The sequence below is a fragment of the Poecilia reticulata genome, chromosome 14 (assembly GCF_904066995.2).
Source record: "Poecilia reticulata chromosome 14, P_reticulata-male-v2, whole genome shotgun sequence".
In the NCBI taxonomy this organism is placed as follows: domain Eukaryota; kingdom Metazoa; phylum Chordata; class Actinopteri; order Cyprinodontiformes; family Poeciliidae; genus Poecilia; species Poecilia reticulata.
Window position 1 is genome coordinate 15,735,604 of NC_088843.1, and position 19,434 is coordinate 15,755,037.

Below are 19,434 nucleotides of genomic sequence, written 5' to 3' on the forward strand. Positions count from 1 at the left end.
AATTGCAACGTCGTCGTCCACGGAGTGTGACTTTCGCTCCGTGGCCACTTCGAAAAAGCAAAACAGATGCAGGGAGGAAGGAGGAATGGTTGTATGGAAGGTGAGCGCGAATACGAACGGTCCAGAGCCACGTGACTTTGGATGAAGTATGTGGGAGCCTCAGGTTTATTTTACCAGTAATCATGTTTTCAGACAAAAGAGCAGCTCACCTGTGGACGGAGGTCGCTCCTCCCAGGTCCACTGTGCTTGGGTTTGTCTGTGGTACTCCCCGTCAGAGTGGACGGAGGACACTGACGACGGACGCTCCCCTCCTGGGTAGGCCTGACCCAGGTTGGGCGACTTGGACTTCCGGCTGTTTGCTTTGCCCTGCTTCTGTTTCCCTGCGGATTCAAACGGGTGGCCATTTATAAATCAGCAGCATGTTTGTACTACAGACAGAGACGCAGAAATCCTTAAATCAAATTCTTCTTTTATAGCAGGAGTATATCAAATCTTTAGAAACCTAGAACTTTATTGAACACAAAAGTGTCAAGTTTGCTTTTCAATGTGTTGGTTTTCACACAAAGTCAAGTTTGTTTGCATACAAGTCTGTCACAATAAACAGTGAATTAAAATGAGCTTGACCATTTCCATTCTGAGGATTAATATTTTTTAAAGGAAATCTAGTTTACAGAGATTTCATAATCATAATTCATAACTTTATTTATGGTTTTGGCCGTGTGTGGTTTTATGTATTGTTTTTGTTTTGTTTTAGATATTTAAAACATCTTTCAGTGTTAAATGTTCTTTACAAAATTAAAATTTTGTGGCAAACTTGCATTATTATTATTTGCTATTGTCTATACAATACTGGCCTATTGGCCTATTTGTTTGGCACATTGCGGCAACAAGACAGTTCAAAGTGTTTTACATCATAAAAACACACAGGCACCAATTATGAAACAAGCCACAGACTTTGCATTTTGTCAAATCAAAATCCATCCATCCATCCATTTTCTAACACCCTTGTCCCTTAGTGGGGTTGGGTGGGGAGGGGTGCTGGTGCCCATCTCCAGCTAACGTTCTGGGCGAGAGGCAGGGGTCACCCTGGACAGGTCGCCAGTCTGTCGCAGCAAATCAAAATCATCAGGTGAATATACATCAAATATATTGATCAATGGTTCAATTACTGTGAGTCAAAGGCAACTATGAGAGGTGGATTTTTAGCCTTGATTTAAAGGAAGTCAGTGTTTCAGCAGGTTTGCAGTTTTCTTGTAGTTTATTCCAGATTAGTGGAACATAAAAACTGAACGTCGTTTCTCCAAAAAGCAACAACTCACAAATCTGGAGCCTGCTTGTATTTTAAGATTTTCCACATGTCTTTACTGGGGTTACTAATAAATACCACCGTGTCTCAGATGGCAGAGTTAGTCTTCCTGTTTTTGACCTACCCATGCTGGGAGACGGGCTGGCCTCCTGTCGGGTGTCGCCGCCCGTGCCGGGTGCGTTGTTCATGACAACAGCTCCTCCTCCCTGGTGCTCCTCCTGCCTCTCCTCCAAGTTGCCCATTAAAGCCTTGCGGATGATGTCCTCCAGGCCCAAGTTACTGGCCGGGTCGTTGAACGACTGATTCCTCAGGTTGATGCTGCCTGCGGTTTACAACACAACAAATCTGCAGTGAGACAGGAAATGGAAACTAGAATGAAGGTATTTGATCTTCTGGAATTTTTTTTTTTTTTGGCTTACTGGAGCTGGTAACAGCAGGCAGGTTGAAAATCTCTGTCCCAGGCTGAGCATTTCCTGCAATATGATGGAAAAATGTTGAAAACAAAAGCAAGTAGGAAAAAATAATATGACATGAACAATGAGAGAGAAGAACTAGAGGGAATTATTTAGTTTAAACACAAAAGATAAGAGAAGACCCACTTACCAACGTCAGAATCCCCAACACCAGAGGTGGAGTTCAACTTACGAAAGATTTCCTGCTTCTTGGATTTAACCATGGGCGAAGTGCTCTCCAGTTTGGTGAAGAAAGCAGGCAGGTAGCTGACACTTCCTGGGGACCGTGAGTCACTCCTAGAAGAGCAGAGAGGCAGAAAGAGAGCAGCTGAGGCAATGACACTGCAAGAACACTAAAAAAACTCACCAAGTATTTTTGTCTAGTTTCTAGTGCGAATATCTTGGTACGCTTCAAAAAAGACTAAAAATATTTACAAGTATACTTGCAGCAAGTCAATAATTCCTTAAAATTATGAAAGCGTGCTTGTTTTACTAGAAGAGTATTTCACATGCAACATGGGAAAAATGTCTTGTTATATGTCATGTTAAACAAGCTCCTACCTCATGCTGAAAAATTACTTGTAAGCTAGTTTTTCTTATTTCAATGGTACCAACACATTTGGGGAAACAAACTAGACCAAAAATGCGTGGCGAGATGTTGTGTTTATGCAGTGGAGACTACAAAGTTTCAGCTCCATAGGGAGAACAGTTACAGACACAGGAAACGGTTCATCTGTGAGAACTCAATCAAGAAACTAGAAATAACTCCAAGCTGCATGTCAAGCAAGTACCATCAAATGTTCCTTCTGAAGCAAAACAAAAGGATATTTTTTTCATTTGTCTGCCTTTTTCCCCCCACTCATTTCTCTAGAAGAAGTCGTGATCTATTCTGACAATTTTACCCTTTGTATGAAGCCTGTAATTGTTAGAGCGAGTTAAAAATTACTCACATAAAAGGTGCTAATTGCATACCTGATCTCAGAGTTGTCAGTGTCCCGCCTTTGGGACGGCGGCCCACCCGCCTCCTGCTTGTCCATGCCTTGGTACCCCTGTGGAGGAGAGATGGGTTCGTAGTTCTCCATCTGCCTGCCTCCTCGGTCCGGAGACTTGCCGGGTCTGAATGCAGAATGCAAAAAAAAACATATCTTAGACGTACTGCTTGAGTAGAAATACCATCCTGCGTTTTTACTCTGCACACCTGGCCCTGGATTTGTCTGGGGCATTCTCTGGAGAAACCCGACTGGAGGGTCTCTGGTGGTGTGGAGGCTGGTTCTCAGGACTGTAGCGGCTCGGGGCTTTGACCCGACCCGAAGAGGACACCTGTGGGATGGAGCTCTGGAATGTGGTGGGCGCTGACGAAGAGAGCGGGGGGTCTTGATTCCTGGCGAAGTCTTGGGTAATTATATGCTGGGAAAGACACACAAACAAAACAGGTTGGCATTATGAAACAATATCCAGACTTTATCTGGTAAACTAAGTGCAAGCTAGGAATATCAACTCAGAATATAAATGTGCATATTTTAAATCGTCACCATAAATCAGAAACGGTACAACAAATGCCCAGCCCCACCCAAAAATACAACTAAAATCTTGTCCACTAGATGGCACACGTTTTCATTTTTGTAGTTTTGAATTGAATATCTGGATTATATTTTCGTTTGCAAAAAAAACCAATAAAAAAATAAAAAATTGTAGCGGATCCCTTACCGAAATATGGTCTGCCAAGGTCATGACTCTGTGGGTTTTGGGGACCTGTGAGTAGCTGTCTGCCTGGGAGGAGGGGGGCTGCGGCGGCTCTGCAGACGACCGGTACCGGCCCATGTCGTAGGTCCGCATGGCAACTGCAAGAGTGACCAGAAACAGGAACGTCTAATTAATTAAAATAGATGAAACAGAAAAGAGCCGGTAAGATCCAGGAAATGAGTAACTGCTTCACGTCCGCAGGGAGGCGACTAAAGTAACCTGTTTTGGACTTGTGACCAGGATGGTGAAATAACAGGACGCCAACTCTTCCACATAAAGGTTTGCTTCACAAAGCCCTCACTACCAAATCTCTCATAAAATATTTAGATTATCTTTGCAAAAGGTGAGACATTCTCGGACTTATCGCCTTCACACCTGCTGCTTGTTGTCCGTCTTCTGCTTTGTCCTGCTGGGGCGGGACTGGGGAACTAGCAGGACTTATAACCTCAATGGCTCCTCCAGCAGTGTTATCATACCGACTGGATGACACTGAAATTTAAACATGAAAAAAAAGAAAAGAAAAGAAGAGTCAAGCTTCATACAAGAACATAAAAGGGAGGGGAAGATTGGATTCTAAAGGAGATGATGTTTGTGGAATTCGTTTGAATTTAAAGTTATCTCAATTAAGTTTATTCAGGTTTCGTTCACTCAAGAGCTTTTAAAGACCATCATGAGTGGAATATAAGAAATGTATCTCCACGGAAATGTACAAACTTTGTCCATTTAACTGCAGATAAATATGAATTAAACCTTGACAGAACCAAAAAAAAGCAATCTAGACGTCCTATTCTGACTCAAACTTTTGCTTAACAGAAAGAAGAAGAAAAAAAAAGAATGTATGAGATGATTTAATAGTTCTGTCGAGACACAATTTGAAACCTGTGACTAATGTATTTAAGGCCAACCTATTTTTTTAATGAATTTAAGACATTTTAAAGGTGCAGATGCAACTTTTATGAAGATATATATATATTTTTTTTTTACATATTTGTTGAAACTGTGACTCTGGTATCACAGTTTAGTATGAGACATATAATCTGTGAAAAAAAAAACTCCTCTGCCTCCCCCCAGTGCTATCTAAAAACAACCAATCAGAGTTGGAGGAGGAGGGTGTTAGCGCTGTCAATCACCATCTCTACTACGCTGCTGCTAGCATAGCCTGTTGTTAATGCTCAGCTAGTCAGCATGGTCACGAGTGACGGAGGATAAATGGTTTTCCTGTAACAGTAAGTTGTTTTTCTGTCATTAAGACATACATTGAGCAGCCAGTACATTAGGTTGAGTGACAGCGCTAAGACCCTCCTCCTGGTTCTCATTGGTTGTTTCTGGTCAGGTGCATTTCTTCAGATGGCAATGATAGCTCAAGTACGAGGTGGACGAGATCGATCTTTTCACAGATTATCCGTCTCATAACATACCGTCATGACATAGAGACAGTTTTAACAAATATTTAAAAACATTTTTTATAAAACATTACATACTGCAGCTATAAAGCTTTAAAGTTAGGGACATGATTTTAAAAATTCTTAAGGGTGCATGACCGTCCTCATTAAAGGCACTCACAGCTGCTTGAAGAGTCGGAGCTCTGAGAGCCTCGCTCCCGCGACTCTTTGTCTGAAGCTATCTGCCGCGTGATGATGACGTCGATAAAGTTGGCGGCGGTGATAGTCGTCTTCCCGTGAGTCCGAAGCTCCTCTTCGATGCGGGACTTTGTCTGAGGACCCTTCTCCTTCCCCCCAGCGGCCCCGGGCCCCTCGGCGTAAGCCGGATGCGGCTTTCCGCCCGGGAGAGACATGGCATTGTACGGCGAGTGCAGCGACCGCCTGTCTGCTTCCTGCTGCTGATCCGAGAGGATCGATCCCCGCCGCGACACGGCCGACGAAGACATTTCATCGTCCCGCTCGTGTTTGCTCTCTTTGATCTTGGTGACGTCCATCTGCGGAGCGGAGACCGCGGCGTCCACCAGCGCAGCCAGGGCGTCAGCCGCTGTGCTGTAGCGTGAGCTGCTCTGGGACGCTGATGTAGCCACAGGCGGGTGGGGTCTAAGAGGAAATAACATAACATAAGAGGGTTTTTTTGTTCCCTAAGTAATTTGCAAAGCATGCTGGGAGTACAGCTTGACCGGCATAGTGGAAACTTGACCACTACTCACGGTATTTTACATCGCTGAAGATAAAAAAAAACTAATAGAAAACATGCAGCTTTAAATTAATCGTATGCTTGAGGTTTTATTTTTACAATATTACAACAAAACTATTGATGGGTTAATACCTTTAAAGTGTGTTAATGTTTGGAGTTGGTAAGTTCTTTCAGAAGGGCTCATACTAAAATAAAAGTCAAGTATTTTAGGTATATTTAATGCAAATTTATGGTCAAATTTTCAAACTTTTCCAGCACAGCACTTTGGAGACACCTTCACCTCATTATTATCATATCATTAGTATCATTTATTACTGCTAACAATAATGTCTTGTCATACAAAAACCAAGCACTTTCCAAAACCTTTCAAAATCTAAGCATTAACAGATCTAAGCAGTTTTTAAGGATTTCAAGGAAGCACCCATACAAACCCTGTTTTAAGAATTTACGAATTTTATGAGCTTACATTAGTGAGGTGATGACACTTTTTCCCTGGAAGATGCTCGGCCGCTGCTGAACGACCACATCCTGGGTCCGGAGCGACGGAGAAGGGGAATGCAGATAACCTCGGCTCCCTGGCCGGCCCGGCTGCTCCAGGGCGCCTGAACGATGCAGAAAGGGCAAACGTTGCAGCGTTGCTTCGGAAACTACTCACTGAGCCGTGACTTGCTAAGCAGCTCACCTCCACGCATGTATTCATTAGTGCGCTCCCGCTCTCTGATCTCCCGCTCTCTGATGTCCCTTTCCTTTTGTTCCCGGTCCTTCTCCTGCTGCTCCCGCTCCCTCTCTGCACTAGCAGCAAGGTGGACTGGATGGCCTGAGTAGAACAGGGACAACAACATGCACGCAAAACGTTAAACTTTATACCTGCATGATATCATCACACCCCTGGCATGGTGTGTGATGCATCAGATTGAAGTCATGGTTTAAATACTGGTCCACTGCAGTGGGGAACGGGGTGAACATTTACCTCCTAATACACTAGAAGTGGTCATATCTGCAGCCTTATGAGCTGAATTAGAATGGTTAAATATTATTATTATGTTGAGAAAAATGTCTGCCTTATTGTCAGGTTTTATTAAAAATATCCTGTTTTATTTAATTGTTTTTCCATTTTTCAGCTACGACCATAAAATGTTAGGAATTTCTGTGACTTATTAACCCTGCCATCTGAAAGGGAAATAAATAGAAAAAGGTGTAGCGTTAGTGTATATAAACATTTTTGATTTATTCTAATATCCCTAAAAAATGGAGACACCTAATCAGTAAATAGAGTCCACCAGAGTGTAATTTAATCAAATCCTAAATGCAGCTGTTCTATAGGCAGCATCATTATAGGCAGGATCATGCTGTGGATGCTTTGTTTTTCTTCAGTAGTAACAGGAAGGCTCATCAGAGCTGATAGGAAGATGGAGTGGAGCTAAACGCAGAGCCACCCTGGAAGAAAACCCGCTGGAGGCTGCAGAAGACGTGAGACTGAGGTGGAGAACGACCCTAAACACACAGCCACGATTCAGACCAAAGACTGGTCTTGTGCTAGAATGGCCCAGTCAAAGTTCAAACCTAGATCGTGACATTCCACAAAACACTTGCCGCTTTCACTGTGGTAAAAGGTTGGTCTACAAAGTGAAGAGAAATGACATTTTAAATGCAATTTGCACAAAGAAACATGCATCACTTTCCTTCCAGATCACAGTTAGACACTTTGTGTTGGTCCCAGACATAAACTACCAATAACAAACATGAGGTTTGTGGTTGTAACGTGACTGAATGTGGAACATTTTCCCAGGTATGAATATTTTTGCAAGGCACAGCACACAGACAAACACACAAGCGCCTTTGGTGATTCGGCTCGGTAAAACAGACCATGCACATCGGGATGCGGTTGGTATGTAGCTGGTGTTAGAAAGCTCAGGTAGTTTACATTTTGTCACAAGAAGAAGATTATGACTGTTTTGTTTTTCTGTAAACAGAAGCAAGTTAAACAAGCTAATAATCATAAATAAACTGAGGAAATTTGAAATCTAAAATGCAGCTGTGAAGTCAGATCATCTTAGTGCTTTACACTGAATCTACACATTTGGGTGAAATTAGGATTTGGACAGAAATAATCCAGAAACATGAGGTAGTTAGAGCGGAAACTAACGATTATTTTAGTAGTTGTTTAACATTTCGATTATTCTGACGATTGATCGATTAATTTAATTAAAAAAGGCACATTCTACAGATGTTTTATTTAGCCAAATAAACACTTTTATACAGTTTTAGAAATATATTAAATGATACAAATAAAAAAAATCCAGTCTTTTTTTAAATAAGAAAATAAACATTTTGTTGCCTAAAATCTAACACCATTGCAGCATATTTTCAGACAAAGGTGTTTTTATCTTAAATGCAAAAATTTATATTATTTTTGTACAGTTTTGCCTTAATTACTGCACTGAATATATTATATTCACCAAATGCCTTTTTTTTTTACCTGTATACTCCAGTTAACGATTAATCAAATTAGCTGACGATTATTTAAATAACCGATTAATCCTGATTAATTGTTTCAGCCACATGGAAAATATTGAATTCGCCCAGAACTTCCGATCAAAACCTAAACATTCAATCAGAACACCTCGACAGTCGAGCATGAGACCGATCCCAGCGGTTCCTGCGGTAATCCTAAACCTCTCTGGGCGGTCGAGACTCGCCCCAAGAGTGTGAGGGGGAACACAGATCTGGTGGCAGCAGAGATGAGGGAAAAACAGGGTGTAGGATTGGGAGGGGTCCTCACCTGGCGATATGGAGGCTGGGTTGAAATGCCTAGGAGGGAAAGGGGGCTGAGCTCCAGAGAGGTAGGCGCGTTCCAAAGTGGGAGTACCTGTTCCCCCAGGGTGAGGCAACAGGATAGTTGGAGGCATCTGGGTTAGATCAATAATCCCTTTTACAGACAGAAGCAAAGGGCCAGTGGTGAACAACAAGAATCGATCCATCAATTTCTGAATGTATGTAGACACTTAGCTGTAACCCATCACCTTCATCCCAAATCCCGCTTGATCAGAGAGCGACAGGGCTGCGCGGAGTGGAATAGTGGTCAACTTGTAAAAGGCAACCACTCAGCAAATGTGAGATTTCGATGACCACACCCGATAAATAAATTGAGTTAACAGCCAAATGAGTCGCAGCCCCAATTTAAGAGAGCAAATCAGCTGAATTTGTCAATTTGTATTAAATAGAAAGAAAAAGGTCATTTGCTTCTGGGCGTCTGCAAAAGGTAGCCACTACTTCACAAGCACACAGTCTGCATACTACAGCCTCCCCTGCCTGCTGCGTCAGATGAGAGACTTACCTCGAGGAGGCGGCGGGTACGGGATGGCGACGGGTTGTTCCCGCGGCGACAGCCCTCTGGCCATGTCGGGCCGAGGGATGCCATGCATCTGCTGCGACGTGATGTAATCGTTGAGGATGGTCTGCCGAGTGTTCTCCATGGTGTACAGCTGGTAGGTGTTGTGGTAGCCGGTTGGTGAGGGTTGCCGGGAAAACATGAACGCTACAGGACACAAAGAACAAAAAAAACAAAACAAAACAGATGAATGAATATGAACAGACGGCTCACTGAGGCTCATCGCTGTTGCTGACGTCAATCACTGACAGAGATCCTGTCGACCGGATACCTAGGAATTAGGCAACCTGATCTGCTTTCGTCACCTATTTATAGCTGAAGTAGAAAAAAAAAAAAGTGAGAACGTTTTAAAAACACCGTACCAGGATCGAGGCCTCTGTGGCGGAAGGCCAGGGTGGGGTCCAGGTGTGGGGGCAGGTGTGTCTGATACACCTCTCCAGGAACCAAAGGCCGGTGGTGAGGGTCGAACGGGCTGTGGGAGGCCACAGGGTCGCCCACCGACACAGGCGACTTGGATGGGATGCTGTCCCTCTGCGTCGGGGTCATGGCACTCTTCCTGTCATGTGCGGCGGATTTGGCAGAACTCATGCCCCCTTAAAGACAAACAAATGACCCAGAATGAGCCGATTTCATCATGTCAGAGAAAACATTAAATCAAAATTAAAAAGAGCATCAAATATAAAGATGTACCAAGGGAAAAAAAAATCGATTCACGCAAGATTCCTGATTTTCATTTACTTTAATTCAGAATTGATTTAAAATGTCACCAAAAATCAAAGAGAAATTCAGAAATTTGCCTTCATTTGGTTTTTACCAAACTTTTGAGAAGACTGAGTTTGACATGAGCTTCACAAGCTTTGTAAAATGAAGATTGAGCTGAAGGAACAACGTAAATATGTGAATCCCAGGTCCGCCGTATCCTCTGGCATAGAGCTCTGAAGTGTTGTGCCTGTGTTTTATGCTGAAACGTGCTCAGGCAGCTAGTTCTCTTCAACTAGTCTGCTTGCATTACCTGGTTTTTGTATCCGCAGCAGACAAATACGGAACGTTAATCCGACACGTTTATCCAACGTGGTGAGGGATTATGTCCATTTTTCATGATTCTTCGCTAAATAACTACAAAGACTGTCAAATGGCTAAAAACCTCAGGATGGAAACTGTAACACTGTTTTCCATGGAAAAGACTGTCTATATAAAGGCCTGGCGCTCTCTCTGTGACGCTTTGCAAAAGCAAAATAGAGGAGTAATTCCATCTAAACTTGGATTAATATTTAATAAATGTGACACTTTTAAAGTCTCCACTCGTCATCCTACCTACTCAGACAGGAGCACATCATGAGGATCCCTTACATACAGACAGAAAAGCAGAAATCATTACGAATGATCGTTTTTGACTCAAAAATCAATTTTGAATCGAATCATGGCTCCAAAACTTGTGAAATGGTAAATGATTCTCACCCCTACTAAATCCACAAAGCATGAGCAAACAAAATCCTTTGCCCCTAAAGCGCTTATGGGACGTACCCTCTGAGCCCCGTCCCAGCATGGGAGATCCTCTGGAGACGGGATTGTTGCTGTAGTTGACGGGCGTCCTGCGAGCGCTGGCGTCTTCGTACATGCTGGGGCTGTGCTGGGACTTCCCGGCCTCCTGGTGCGTGGAGCGCAGGACGGAGGCCGTGCTGTTGACTACAGAGTGCCTCACCGCCTTGCCCTCCTCGTACTTGGGTCGCTCCATGGCCTCCAGCTGGGGCATGCTGTGGGGAAGCTTGCTGGGGCTGGTGATGAGGGACTTGACGTTGTGTTTGATGGTCGGCTGGCCCAGGGAGTAACTCTGTTGCAGAGAGGAGAAAGTATTTCTATTTATATTAAGCGATGAGTAGTTCAGTAGCTTAATTCAATTCAGGGATGTAACTAATGATTATTTTAGTAATCAATTAATTGGATTTTAAAAAAGGCACATTCTACAGATTTTTCATTTAATCACTACAGCCTTTTTTATGCTATATTAGAAATACATTAAGCAATGCAAATAAACAAATAATTCAATACCCTTTTTAAACAAGAAAAACATTTTATTACCTGACATGCAATGACAGAGGACATCTTCAGCAAATTTGAACCAGGTGAAGCTAAAATTAGGTCAATTTAGGAGTTTTGGCTAAAACATATTTACAGATAAAAGTGTTTTTTATTTTAAATGCTAAATGCATTTTGTACAGGTTTGGGTAATCGATACTCTAAATATGTTGTTCTTGGTCCGCAATGGATGTTTTTTTTATCTATACACTATAGTTAACAATTAACCAATTGCTAAACTAGTTGATATTTCAACAATCAATTTATCACAATTAATCTTATTAACTCAAATAGTTTTTCTTAAACAGGGGTGTCCAAACTTTTGGGTCAAAATTGCTAAGGAAAAAAAGACTTGCAGGCCAAAAAAAATAGTTTCTTTTCTTCTCAACAATACGTTAAGCTAAAAAACTTTGATTTAATAAAAATAAAAAGGTTGAAAAGGGAAATGTGTAAATTATTGTAGTTACAAAACTGAAAGAAGGTTTTGCAGGCTTGCGTCACTAAAAGAAAGGCATCCAGTTTTCCCAAATTTTTAATGTCTTGACTGAACAAAATAAAAGAAAAAGATTTGGTCAATTCTGAGCTCCAAAAATAGTATTTAGGTCACTATTTCTTTAAAAATGCTTCCAGCATTCAGACAATTTTAGCAAATGAATGAAATGCAGATTTGGCTGCAGCAGCGTTTACTTTTGAGTAAAAGTAAGAAAGCAATAATCCTGGTTATGCAGAGATGTATAAAAATATAAAGTATGGAGTCTTGAAGTGTTAAATTTACAGAATAAATACAAAAATCTCCACAAAAGGAGCATTAAAATCCTACAGAATGAGACTAAAATGTAGATACAAATTTAATACTTTTTGCCGTATCCAATATTTTCTATTGTAAGATTTTAATTTGTGATAATTTTGTCTTAATTAAAAATAAAAAGTCTTGTATCATTCTTGAATTGCAGTCAGGGGCTAAAAACAATCTGTTTAAGGGCTGCAAATGGCCCCTCTGGAGACCACTGATTAATAAAGGGTTAATGTTGTGCCCAAACCTGAGACATGGAGCCCTCTATCACCCTCCTGTCAGGCAGGTCAGGTGTCTTGCACATGTCCTGTCCAGGTTGGTCCTGTCTGGGGATTTCGTGAATGGAGCGCCCCCTCTCTTTGATGGTGTTCACTCCTTCATAGGGCTTGCCTTTGCCGATGGTCTCTTCAAATGTTCGGATAGGCGGGCTTTCTGTCTTTATCAGCTTCCCGTATTTCACCGTATCCTCGTACGTGTCAGCGGTAGTTCTCGGTGTCCCTAAAAAAAATAAATAAATAAAAAATAGATAAATAAATAAAAATTACTCCAGCCTTGCTTTGTTTTTGACACAGCAAACTACAAATGTGTAAAGCTTTCCAGGCATCCACCTTGCATAATGGATCCAGGGATCAGCGCTCTTTCCTTGGAGTCGCCATGATGCCCTTCTCTAGGTAAAGCCCGGCTGATCAGACCTGGAATGAAAGAAAATACCACTCATGAAACAGAAAATACAAACTACACACTATTAACACCCCTTATACTTTTTACATTACGTTACATTACAGCCATGAGCCTCAGTGTATTTTACTGGGATTTTACGTCCTGTACCAGCACCACCTAGTGCATCATACAAGTGGAAGCTGTCCTGTCTAGCATTTGGTCCAGTTTGATTTGACATTGTTTCTTTTCTATTTTATGAGAATTAAAATATTTGTTTTATGTCACCACTTTTGCCTTTACTTGTCTTATTTTTGTGCATCACTTTGGGCAATTTACTCTCTTACTCACAATCACTTACTCTTACTTTTTCTTTCTTTAGAAATTGTTTTATACATAAACTGGATTTGGGAAAGGTCTGCCCTGGAGAGATTTTGGACATGTTTCCTCTGAGCGGTGGATCTGTGCAGATCATTGGGTGACTGATTAAAGGGGTCTGAAAGCAACAATTAATAGAATTTCATTTGCAATGTTTAAAAAGACATTCATAATTTTCCTTATGTGTTACCTTGAGTTTGTCTGTCAAATAAAATCCCAACAAAATACGACAAACTGTGTTTTTCCAAAGTGCAGTGGTAAAGTCGGTGACACACGAAGAGTACCCTCGAATGGAGCGCCCTCCCTGCCATGGTGCGCTCTTCCCATGGGACCCTCCATCATGTCGTGGGTGCGTTTCAGGTCATGACCTGTTCTGGGGCTTCTGGTGTTTTCCCTGGGATTCTTTATAGCTATTGGAAACAAAGAAATCCAGCTTTAAAGAATGGCAGAAAAAAACACCTATTAGGCACTTCAACAGTAATAAATCTCCATACCATCATAGGAGAGAATGTGGCCACTTTTGCCTTCATAAATGACTTTAGCTAGCTGCTCCCCCCTAGCTTTATCTGGGCTGCCCAGGTCCTCTGTGGCCAGCTTTGTGATTGTGCCCTTCAGGAGGTCTGCAGCTATGCTAGGCTGGGACAGAGCCGGAGTGCCCTGTGTCGTCGACAGCAAAGCAATGTTACTTCAGTGGATACCAACACACACAGGAGAACCAATAAAGCATAAATAATTTGTTTAATAATTCATTACCTGAGTGATGGATCCTCTGAAAGCCAGGCCTTCACCAACCTTTGCCGGGTTGCCTCTGCCGTCCTGGATGGAGGAAACCACAGCTCCTGCCGGGCGGGACAGAAGAAGAGTTCAAGTGGAAATATAACAAGTTATATGACATCTGACGACAGACGCAGAACAAGTACCGAAACTTTCATAAGGACATTTCCAGCATATGAATACAGGATTCCTATTTTTTGTTTGTTTCTGCCGCACTTTTTAAAACTTTCTGAAGGTCTGAGACGAAAATTAATTCCCCTCGAACGTCAGCTGGGTTTTACTGTCTACAGATTCAACCAATCATCAAACTGGGTAATGCTAAATTTGGCATCCGATTTCTGAAGTGCGATTAAAGGGACCTGTTTGTTTTTGTCGTCTTGACCAATTTAGATCGATTTGATCCAAGTTGGTTGGATCAAATGGAATCTGGTTGCCATTTGAACTAGATTCACCAAATGCAAAAAAAATAAATAAATCACAGATCCAGTTCAACCTGAATTCAAAGTTTCCTCACTTGATTGTTTTATGCTATTTAACTTTATCTGATAAAAAAAATTTGTAATTTTTGTACATTGTAGATTAATTACTGTGTGAGTAAGTTGCCTTTCAGCAAAAAGCTTTTTTTCTTGAGTCTATATAGTCAACGATTAATCGAATCAAATTGATCGACAATTATGTCAATCATCTATTCATCACGATTAATTATTAAAACATAATCTCATCTGAGTCTGATGTTAGTTTGAAGAGACAGTCTTGTGTTTTTTGGATATGCTTGGGTAGACCTACCGGGCTTGTTGGGGTCCATCTGCCGTGGCAGCCCCAGAGAGATGGAGCCCCCGGAGCTCTTCGTCCCCTCCGGCCCATAGATGGCATGAGAAGGCAAATAAGTGCCAGGAGTTCCCTGGATAAGAAACGGGACAAACAGTTCATCTCATTTTCAGGTCACTGCGGCTAACAGAATAATAAAGTGGTGTCAAGTGACACCGATAATCTTTTAGCTCCTGATGCACTGATTACGTTACGGTGTCGACTACCTCACGTGGTGACAAACCAACCGAGGACGCTATTATAACCAGAATATTGTATTAGCGGAGCATCGATTATGGCTCTAATCACAAGCAGAACAAACGCGTAAATAAAATTGGATTTGAAAGGGACGCCCGGGTCGCGCTGAGGTAAACAAACCCAGATTTTCCTGTTTAAACGGAACCGTCCACGTGAAGCCTGTTAGAGAATTAGATTTGAACATGAAGACGGAGAATATCAGCGACATGGAGAGAGACCCGGGTGTCTTACCTGGGAGATGGAGCCGCCCTGGATGAAGGAGGGCTTGTCTGTGGGCTTGTTGGTTGGAATGAGCGGCGGAGGAGAAGGAATGTTGGGAGGTCGGCTGTGTCTGTTGAACGGCAGACGGACTCCGTCGCTCATGCTCTGGACCAGCTGGGAGGGGTTGGGATGGAGGACTGGAAGGGAAACAACACAAAAGAATACAAACTCTGATTAACGACAGATTAAAGTTTTTTTTTTTATGGTGTTCGTCACAGGGCTGGACGATGTTGCATAAAAATAAGTCTTTTTTTCATACCAGGTTTGATATTAATCGCTTTGTTTTTCTCACTTTCTTTCACTTAGTTTACCAATGACAGAAAACATTTTCAAAAGGTGGCTTTTATTCCAGTTGTCTGTTATGCGAGTTGTACAACGGAGCTTTAGGGCGATGCTATGGGAATTTTTGTTTAATAACGAGAATATAGCCAAAATATTTGCAAAACAAAAATGCAATTTTACCAAAGGGACGTCTTAAAATTACAAGAAAAAAGTTGATGTAACGAGAAAAAAGCTTGATTAATTTTTTTGTTGTTGTTCTGTATTCTTGTAATTTTATTCAAATTCAATTCAAATTGAAAAATACTTTAATTGATCCTAAAGAAAAAGTAAATGTTACAAATAATCTCATAATTAAAAAAGAAGAAAATATTGGCCCTTATATTTTGTCATCTGAATTCAAATTCCACATAAACAGAAGCTCTAAAGCGGGTTTGTCAAACAAGATGGCGTACTGACGTCACGCAACTATGGAAACCCAAAGAGTCCAACGGTGAAAAAAATTCCAGATTTTCCAAAAATTAAAACTTCAAAACAAAAAAAAGTGATTAATCAATTAATCGCCCAGTTCTGGTTTGTAAACATTTCTCATTGCAATATTCAATACTCTTCTAGACTTAATATTAAAGAGTTGTTTTTACTCATTTTTAAAAATACACAAAAGTTTCTACAGTAGATGGACAAAAACGAACAGAACGATTAACGGATGGAAGGGAAAACAGATAAAAGGTTAAACAGATTGACAGACTGGTAAAAGAAAAACCAGAGGAATCAATCAAACTTCATACTTGTCCATCCTACAAAGGAAATTCTGTAAATCTTTCTCAGCATCTTAGCTCCAAAAGCCCTCATTTCCCCTCAAAGCCCACAGGATCAAACATTCAGAGTCCTTCTGATGGGGCTCTTGAGTGGTGAGGTAAGCCTTGAAGTTTAATGGCCTCTCTTCAGACAGAGGTAACTTTGGCCCATGTTCCCTGTCTCCTTTAATGTACCCTGGGAAAGCGGAGCAGACAGAATAGTTCATAACAAACCACAGATCCACAGCGGCGCAGACCGAGCTGCCTCGCTGCAGGGAAGAGCACCTCGTGTTCTGCTCTGTGCAAAATAAAAAATGCAAATGGCTGGAAGAGTTCCTCCGACGGTCACAGACATCATAATCCTGTCGGCTCAAAAGGGGGATGGACGAGAAAACAAGTCCCTCTATAACAGATTTATAAAGCCCTGATCCGGGGAGACGGTTCGTAGCGAACAGGCTGACAGTGGCTGCAGAGGGAACATCATGGCAAACAGAAACAAAATCGAGAGAAATCGGGAGATTGATGAAGAAAAGCCTAAATCACACTGGATTTATTCTGATCCCACTTCATGAGTCAAAGACTTGAGGTCTATGCAAGAAGTTATTTCTGATTGGAGATCCCACAGGCATCTACCGAAAGGTGGAAGACTGACAGGATCATTAAGAAAAATACTAACAAAAAAAAATTATATATATGAAAATAGCAGTTTTTATTTACATTTTTATTGAAGCTAGACTGTGAATAAGGCTGCAACTAATGATTATTTTAGTAATAGATCATTCTATTATTGTTCTATTATTTTGATGGTTTATCAAGTTATCGTATTTTTTAAATTAGGCAATTTCTGCAGAATTTTTTATCTTACCATTTAAGGTTAATTTACACAACATTATAAATACATTAAAATATGTATAAGCAAATAATTTGATTCATTTTTAAAATAAGAAGATAAATATTCTATGGACTAAACTGCAATAACAGCATTCTTTTAGCAGACTCTTAATTAATTGAAGCAAAAGATGCTTCTCCAGCTAAAAACTTACTTCTAATGTCAACACGAGAAACGCTCAGCCCTTTCTGCCAAGTTAATATCAATAAAGTGTAGAGCTAATCTGTTGATTAATTTTTGGGCAAACCGTTTAATAACTGGGCAGTAGATTTTTCCTAATAGAATTTCAACCAGGTGAAGCTAAAACTTTGAACAAGGAACACAATGTTTTGGCCTAATTACTTCTCTGAATGTGTTGCTCTTTCAGCAAATGACCTTTGAGTCTAAACCAGTTGACCATTACTTCAATAATTGATTAATCACAATTAATCCGATTAATTGTTTCAGCCCTGGTCAGTTATGAAAAGCCTTTGTTGGCACTGCAGTGACGAAATGCTTCTCACCTTTGCTGACCAGCTTTATGCATGTTTCCCTCTTTGCAGATGAACTCAAAAGTGAGTTTGGAAAACCTCCATACCATCACCTTAATCTTTAATGGGATTCCCCACCAGATTCTGGCTGGGGAAATCCAACGTTACCATTTCTAGCCAGAGCTGCTTGGTAACTGGCGCAAACTTTAGATTGGCAAAGCTCTAATAAGTTTAATTTCAATCAACAAAACTTTATTTTCCTGCTAGCAAGTTGGACTCTTCTGGTGAAACATTTATGTTTAATTCTCAGCTAGTGCAACTAAAGCAGCTCTTGCTTTACACTGTGCAGATTTCATAGAGCTAAACCACACATATTCATGCGGCAATGAAAGAATAATCTTCACACGTCATTTGGGTCGCAGAGGTGACCAGTGCCGCCAGGAGGATGATTTAACTATTCATCTTAAAGTGAAACATAAGCAAAGACTACATACAAAACCCTACAGAATAAAGTCATGAATGGAGCCATTATCGCTGCCAGAGATGGTAAATATGCTCATGTTCCCAGCTAAACGAAGTTCAAATGCATCTTGTATAGAGTTTAATAAATAGAGGAAATTCAAGAAGACTTGTTTAGAGCACAGTAGTTCAGACTTCTTCCAATGGTGGCCACAACTGTCAAGTTTTCTCATTTGCTATAATATTTAGACATGCCATTCTTTTACCTGGACGCTCTCAGAAATAGGAGGAAACGGGGACACGGGGGTCAGGCTGAGGTAAAGCCTCGCTCAGCCCCACAGGGGAGAGTCTCTCATTAGAGAGACTAATGGCCATAATGCTGACCCAGAACGGACGGACCTGTGTAAATAACCCCGCTCTCCCACCTGGACACACACCTGCTAAAACGTCTGTGCCATGTAGCTGTCAAAGCTCGGCGGCTCGCCGACTGCTCCGCTCCTCGCAGCACTTTGGCTTCGGGGTGCTAAAAGCTTTTCAGAGTCAAGCACATGATGTCACGGCTCTCTCGCACTCCGTGAATAAACCACGTCTGACCACCCGGGAGAACAAAGCCTTCCGGCTCCCGACCGGAGTCACATCAGGAGGATCGCCGCCGCCGCAGACTCCAGATCGGTATAATCATGCTGTTAACAGGATATGCTAAATTCTCTCTGCTGACATGCATGACGGCAGAACCTGCTGCCCCTCTGGGGTTCCAACAGATTTTCATGACAAACGTCCACAATTAAGCCGACTCAGTAAACAACATTAAAAATAGTGGATTACTATTAAGTTACAAAAAAACTACTTCTACAGAAATCAGGCTTTAAATACAGGATCTGCAAATGGTGGAAAGAAAGAGATGGACGGGTGGATGGATAAAAAGGGCGAGAGATGACTAATAGTCCAAACATGGAGAGACGATGGGACAATGACTGACAGAAGGTGGACGAATGAATGTAAGGGCAAACTGTTGAAATGATAGACGAAAGAACAGATGATTGGAAGAATATGGGCAGGACATAAACATATAGATGGAGTCAAGAATAATTTTCCATGTTTTGTTTTTCCACACCAATCCAGACCAAGAAAAAAAAAAAAAAACGTTTTCCGGACCGCACAGAAACCTTGTTTGTCTCCTAGGAGACTCCACAACAACAATCTGGCCTTCAACAACACAACAGGTGCACAGCAACTAAAGACCGAGCTCTTCCCGTACCGTCTCTGTCCAGGACAGAAGGGCTGCGGGTGTTGAAGTGTGGCCTGCGCTCCAGGTCGCCCTGATCCTGCCGCTGCTTCTCTTCCTGGTGAGCCGAATCATGCGCTGCTTTGATCTGGTGCTGCAGCATGGTTAAACCGCTGATGGGAATGCCGCCAGGACCGTAAGAACCAGGCACCTGGATTAATGCAGCGGGAGAAATTGATTCAGGACACAACACAGAAGAAAAAAATAGACACAGACGCGT

The 19,434-nt window shown here is 41.7% G+C and overlaps 1 protein-coding gene across 9 annotated transcripts in view; it reads right to left on the minus strand.

Annotated features, from left to right (window-relative positions):
* ncor1 (nuclear receptor corepressor 1) overlaps positions 1 to 19,434 on the minus strand; it is a 64,940-nt gene that overhangs the window by 3,174 nt on the left and 42,332 nt on the right. For 5 of the 9 annotated variants that reach the window (XM_081615573.1, XM_017308555.2, XM_017308553.2 and 2 more), the window contains 23 exons: positions 19,188 to 19,365; positions 15,006 to 15,172; positions 14,496 to 14,610; positions 13,689 to 13,777; positions 13,430 to 13,592; positions 13,220 to 13,345; positions 12,509 to 12,592; positions 12,148 to 12,398; positions 10,556 to 10,862; positions 9,394 to 9,624; positions 8,978 to 9,178; positions 8,423 to 8,569; positions 6,323 to 6,457; positions 6,107 to 6,242; positions 5,065 to 5,543; positions 3,877 to 3,990; positions 3,466 to 3,599; positions 2,957 to 3,165; positions 2,731 to 2,874; positions 1,910 to 2,055; positions 1,726 to 1,779; positions 1,431 to 1,628; positions 210 to 380 (listed from right to left, as the gene is read on the minus strand). In XM_081615573.1, coding sequence (XP_081471699.1) covers positions 210 to 380; positions 1,431 to 1,628; positions 1,726 to 1,779; positions 1,910 to 2,055; positions 2,731 to 2,874; positions 2,957 to 3,165; positions 3,466 to 3,599; positions 3,877 to 3,990; positions 5,065 to 5,543; positions 6,107 to 6,242; positions 6,323 to 6,457; positions 8,423 to 8,569; positions 8,978 to 9,178; positions 9,394 to 9,624; positions 10,556 to 10,862; positions 12,148 to 12,398; positions 12,509 to 12,592; positions 13,220 to 13,345; positions 13,430 to 13,592; positions 13,689 to 13,777; positions 14,496 to 14,610; positions 15,006 to 15,172; positions 19,188 to 19,365 — 3,979 coding nt within the window. The remainder of the gene's footprint in view (positions 1 to 209; positions 381 to 1,430; positions 1,629 to 1,725; positions 1,780 to 1,909; positions 2,056 to 2,730; positions 2,875 to 2,956; positions 3,166 to 3,465; positions 3,600 to 3,876; positions 3,991 to 5,064; positions 5,544 to 6,106; positions 6,243 to 6,322; positions 6,458 to 8,422; positions 8,570 to 8,977; positions 9,179 to 9,393; positions 9,625 to 10,555; positions 10,863 to 12,147; positions 12,399 to 12,508; positions 12,593 to 13,219; positions 13,346 to 13,429; positions 13,593 to 13,688; positions 13,778 to 14,495; positions 14,611 to 15,005; positions 15,173 to 19,187; positions 19,366 to 19,434) is intronic. The other 4 variants (XM_008428070.3, XM_017308557.2, XM_017308556.2 and 1 more) reach the window with 4 other exon arrangements.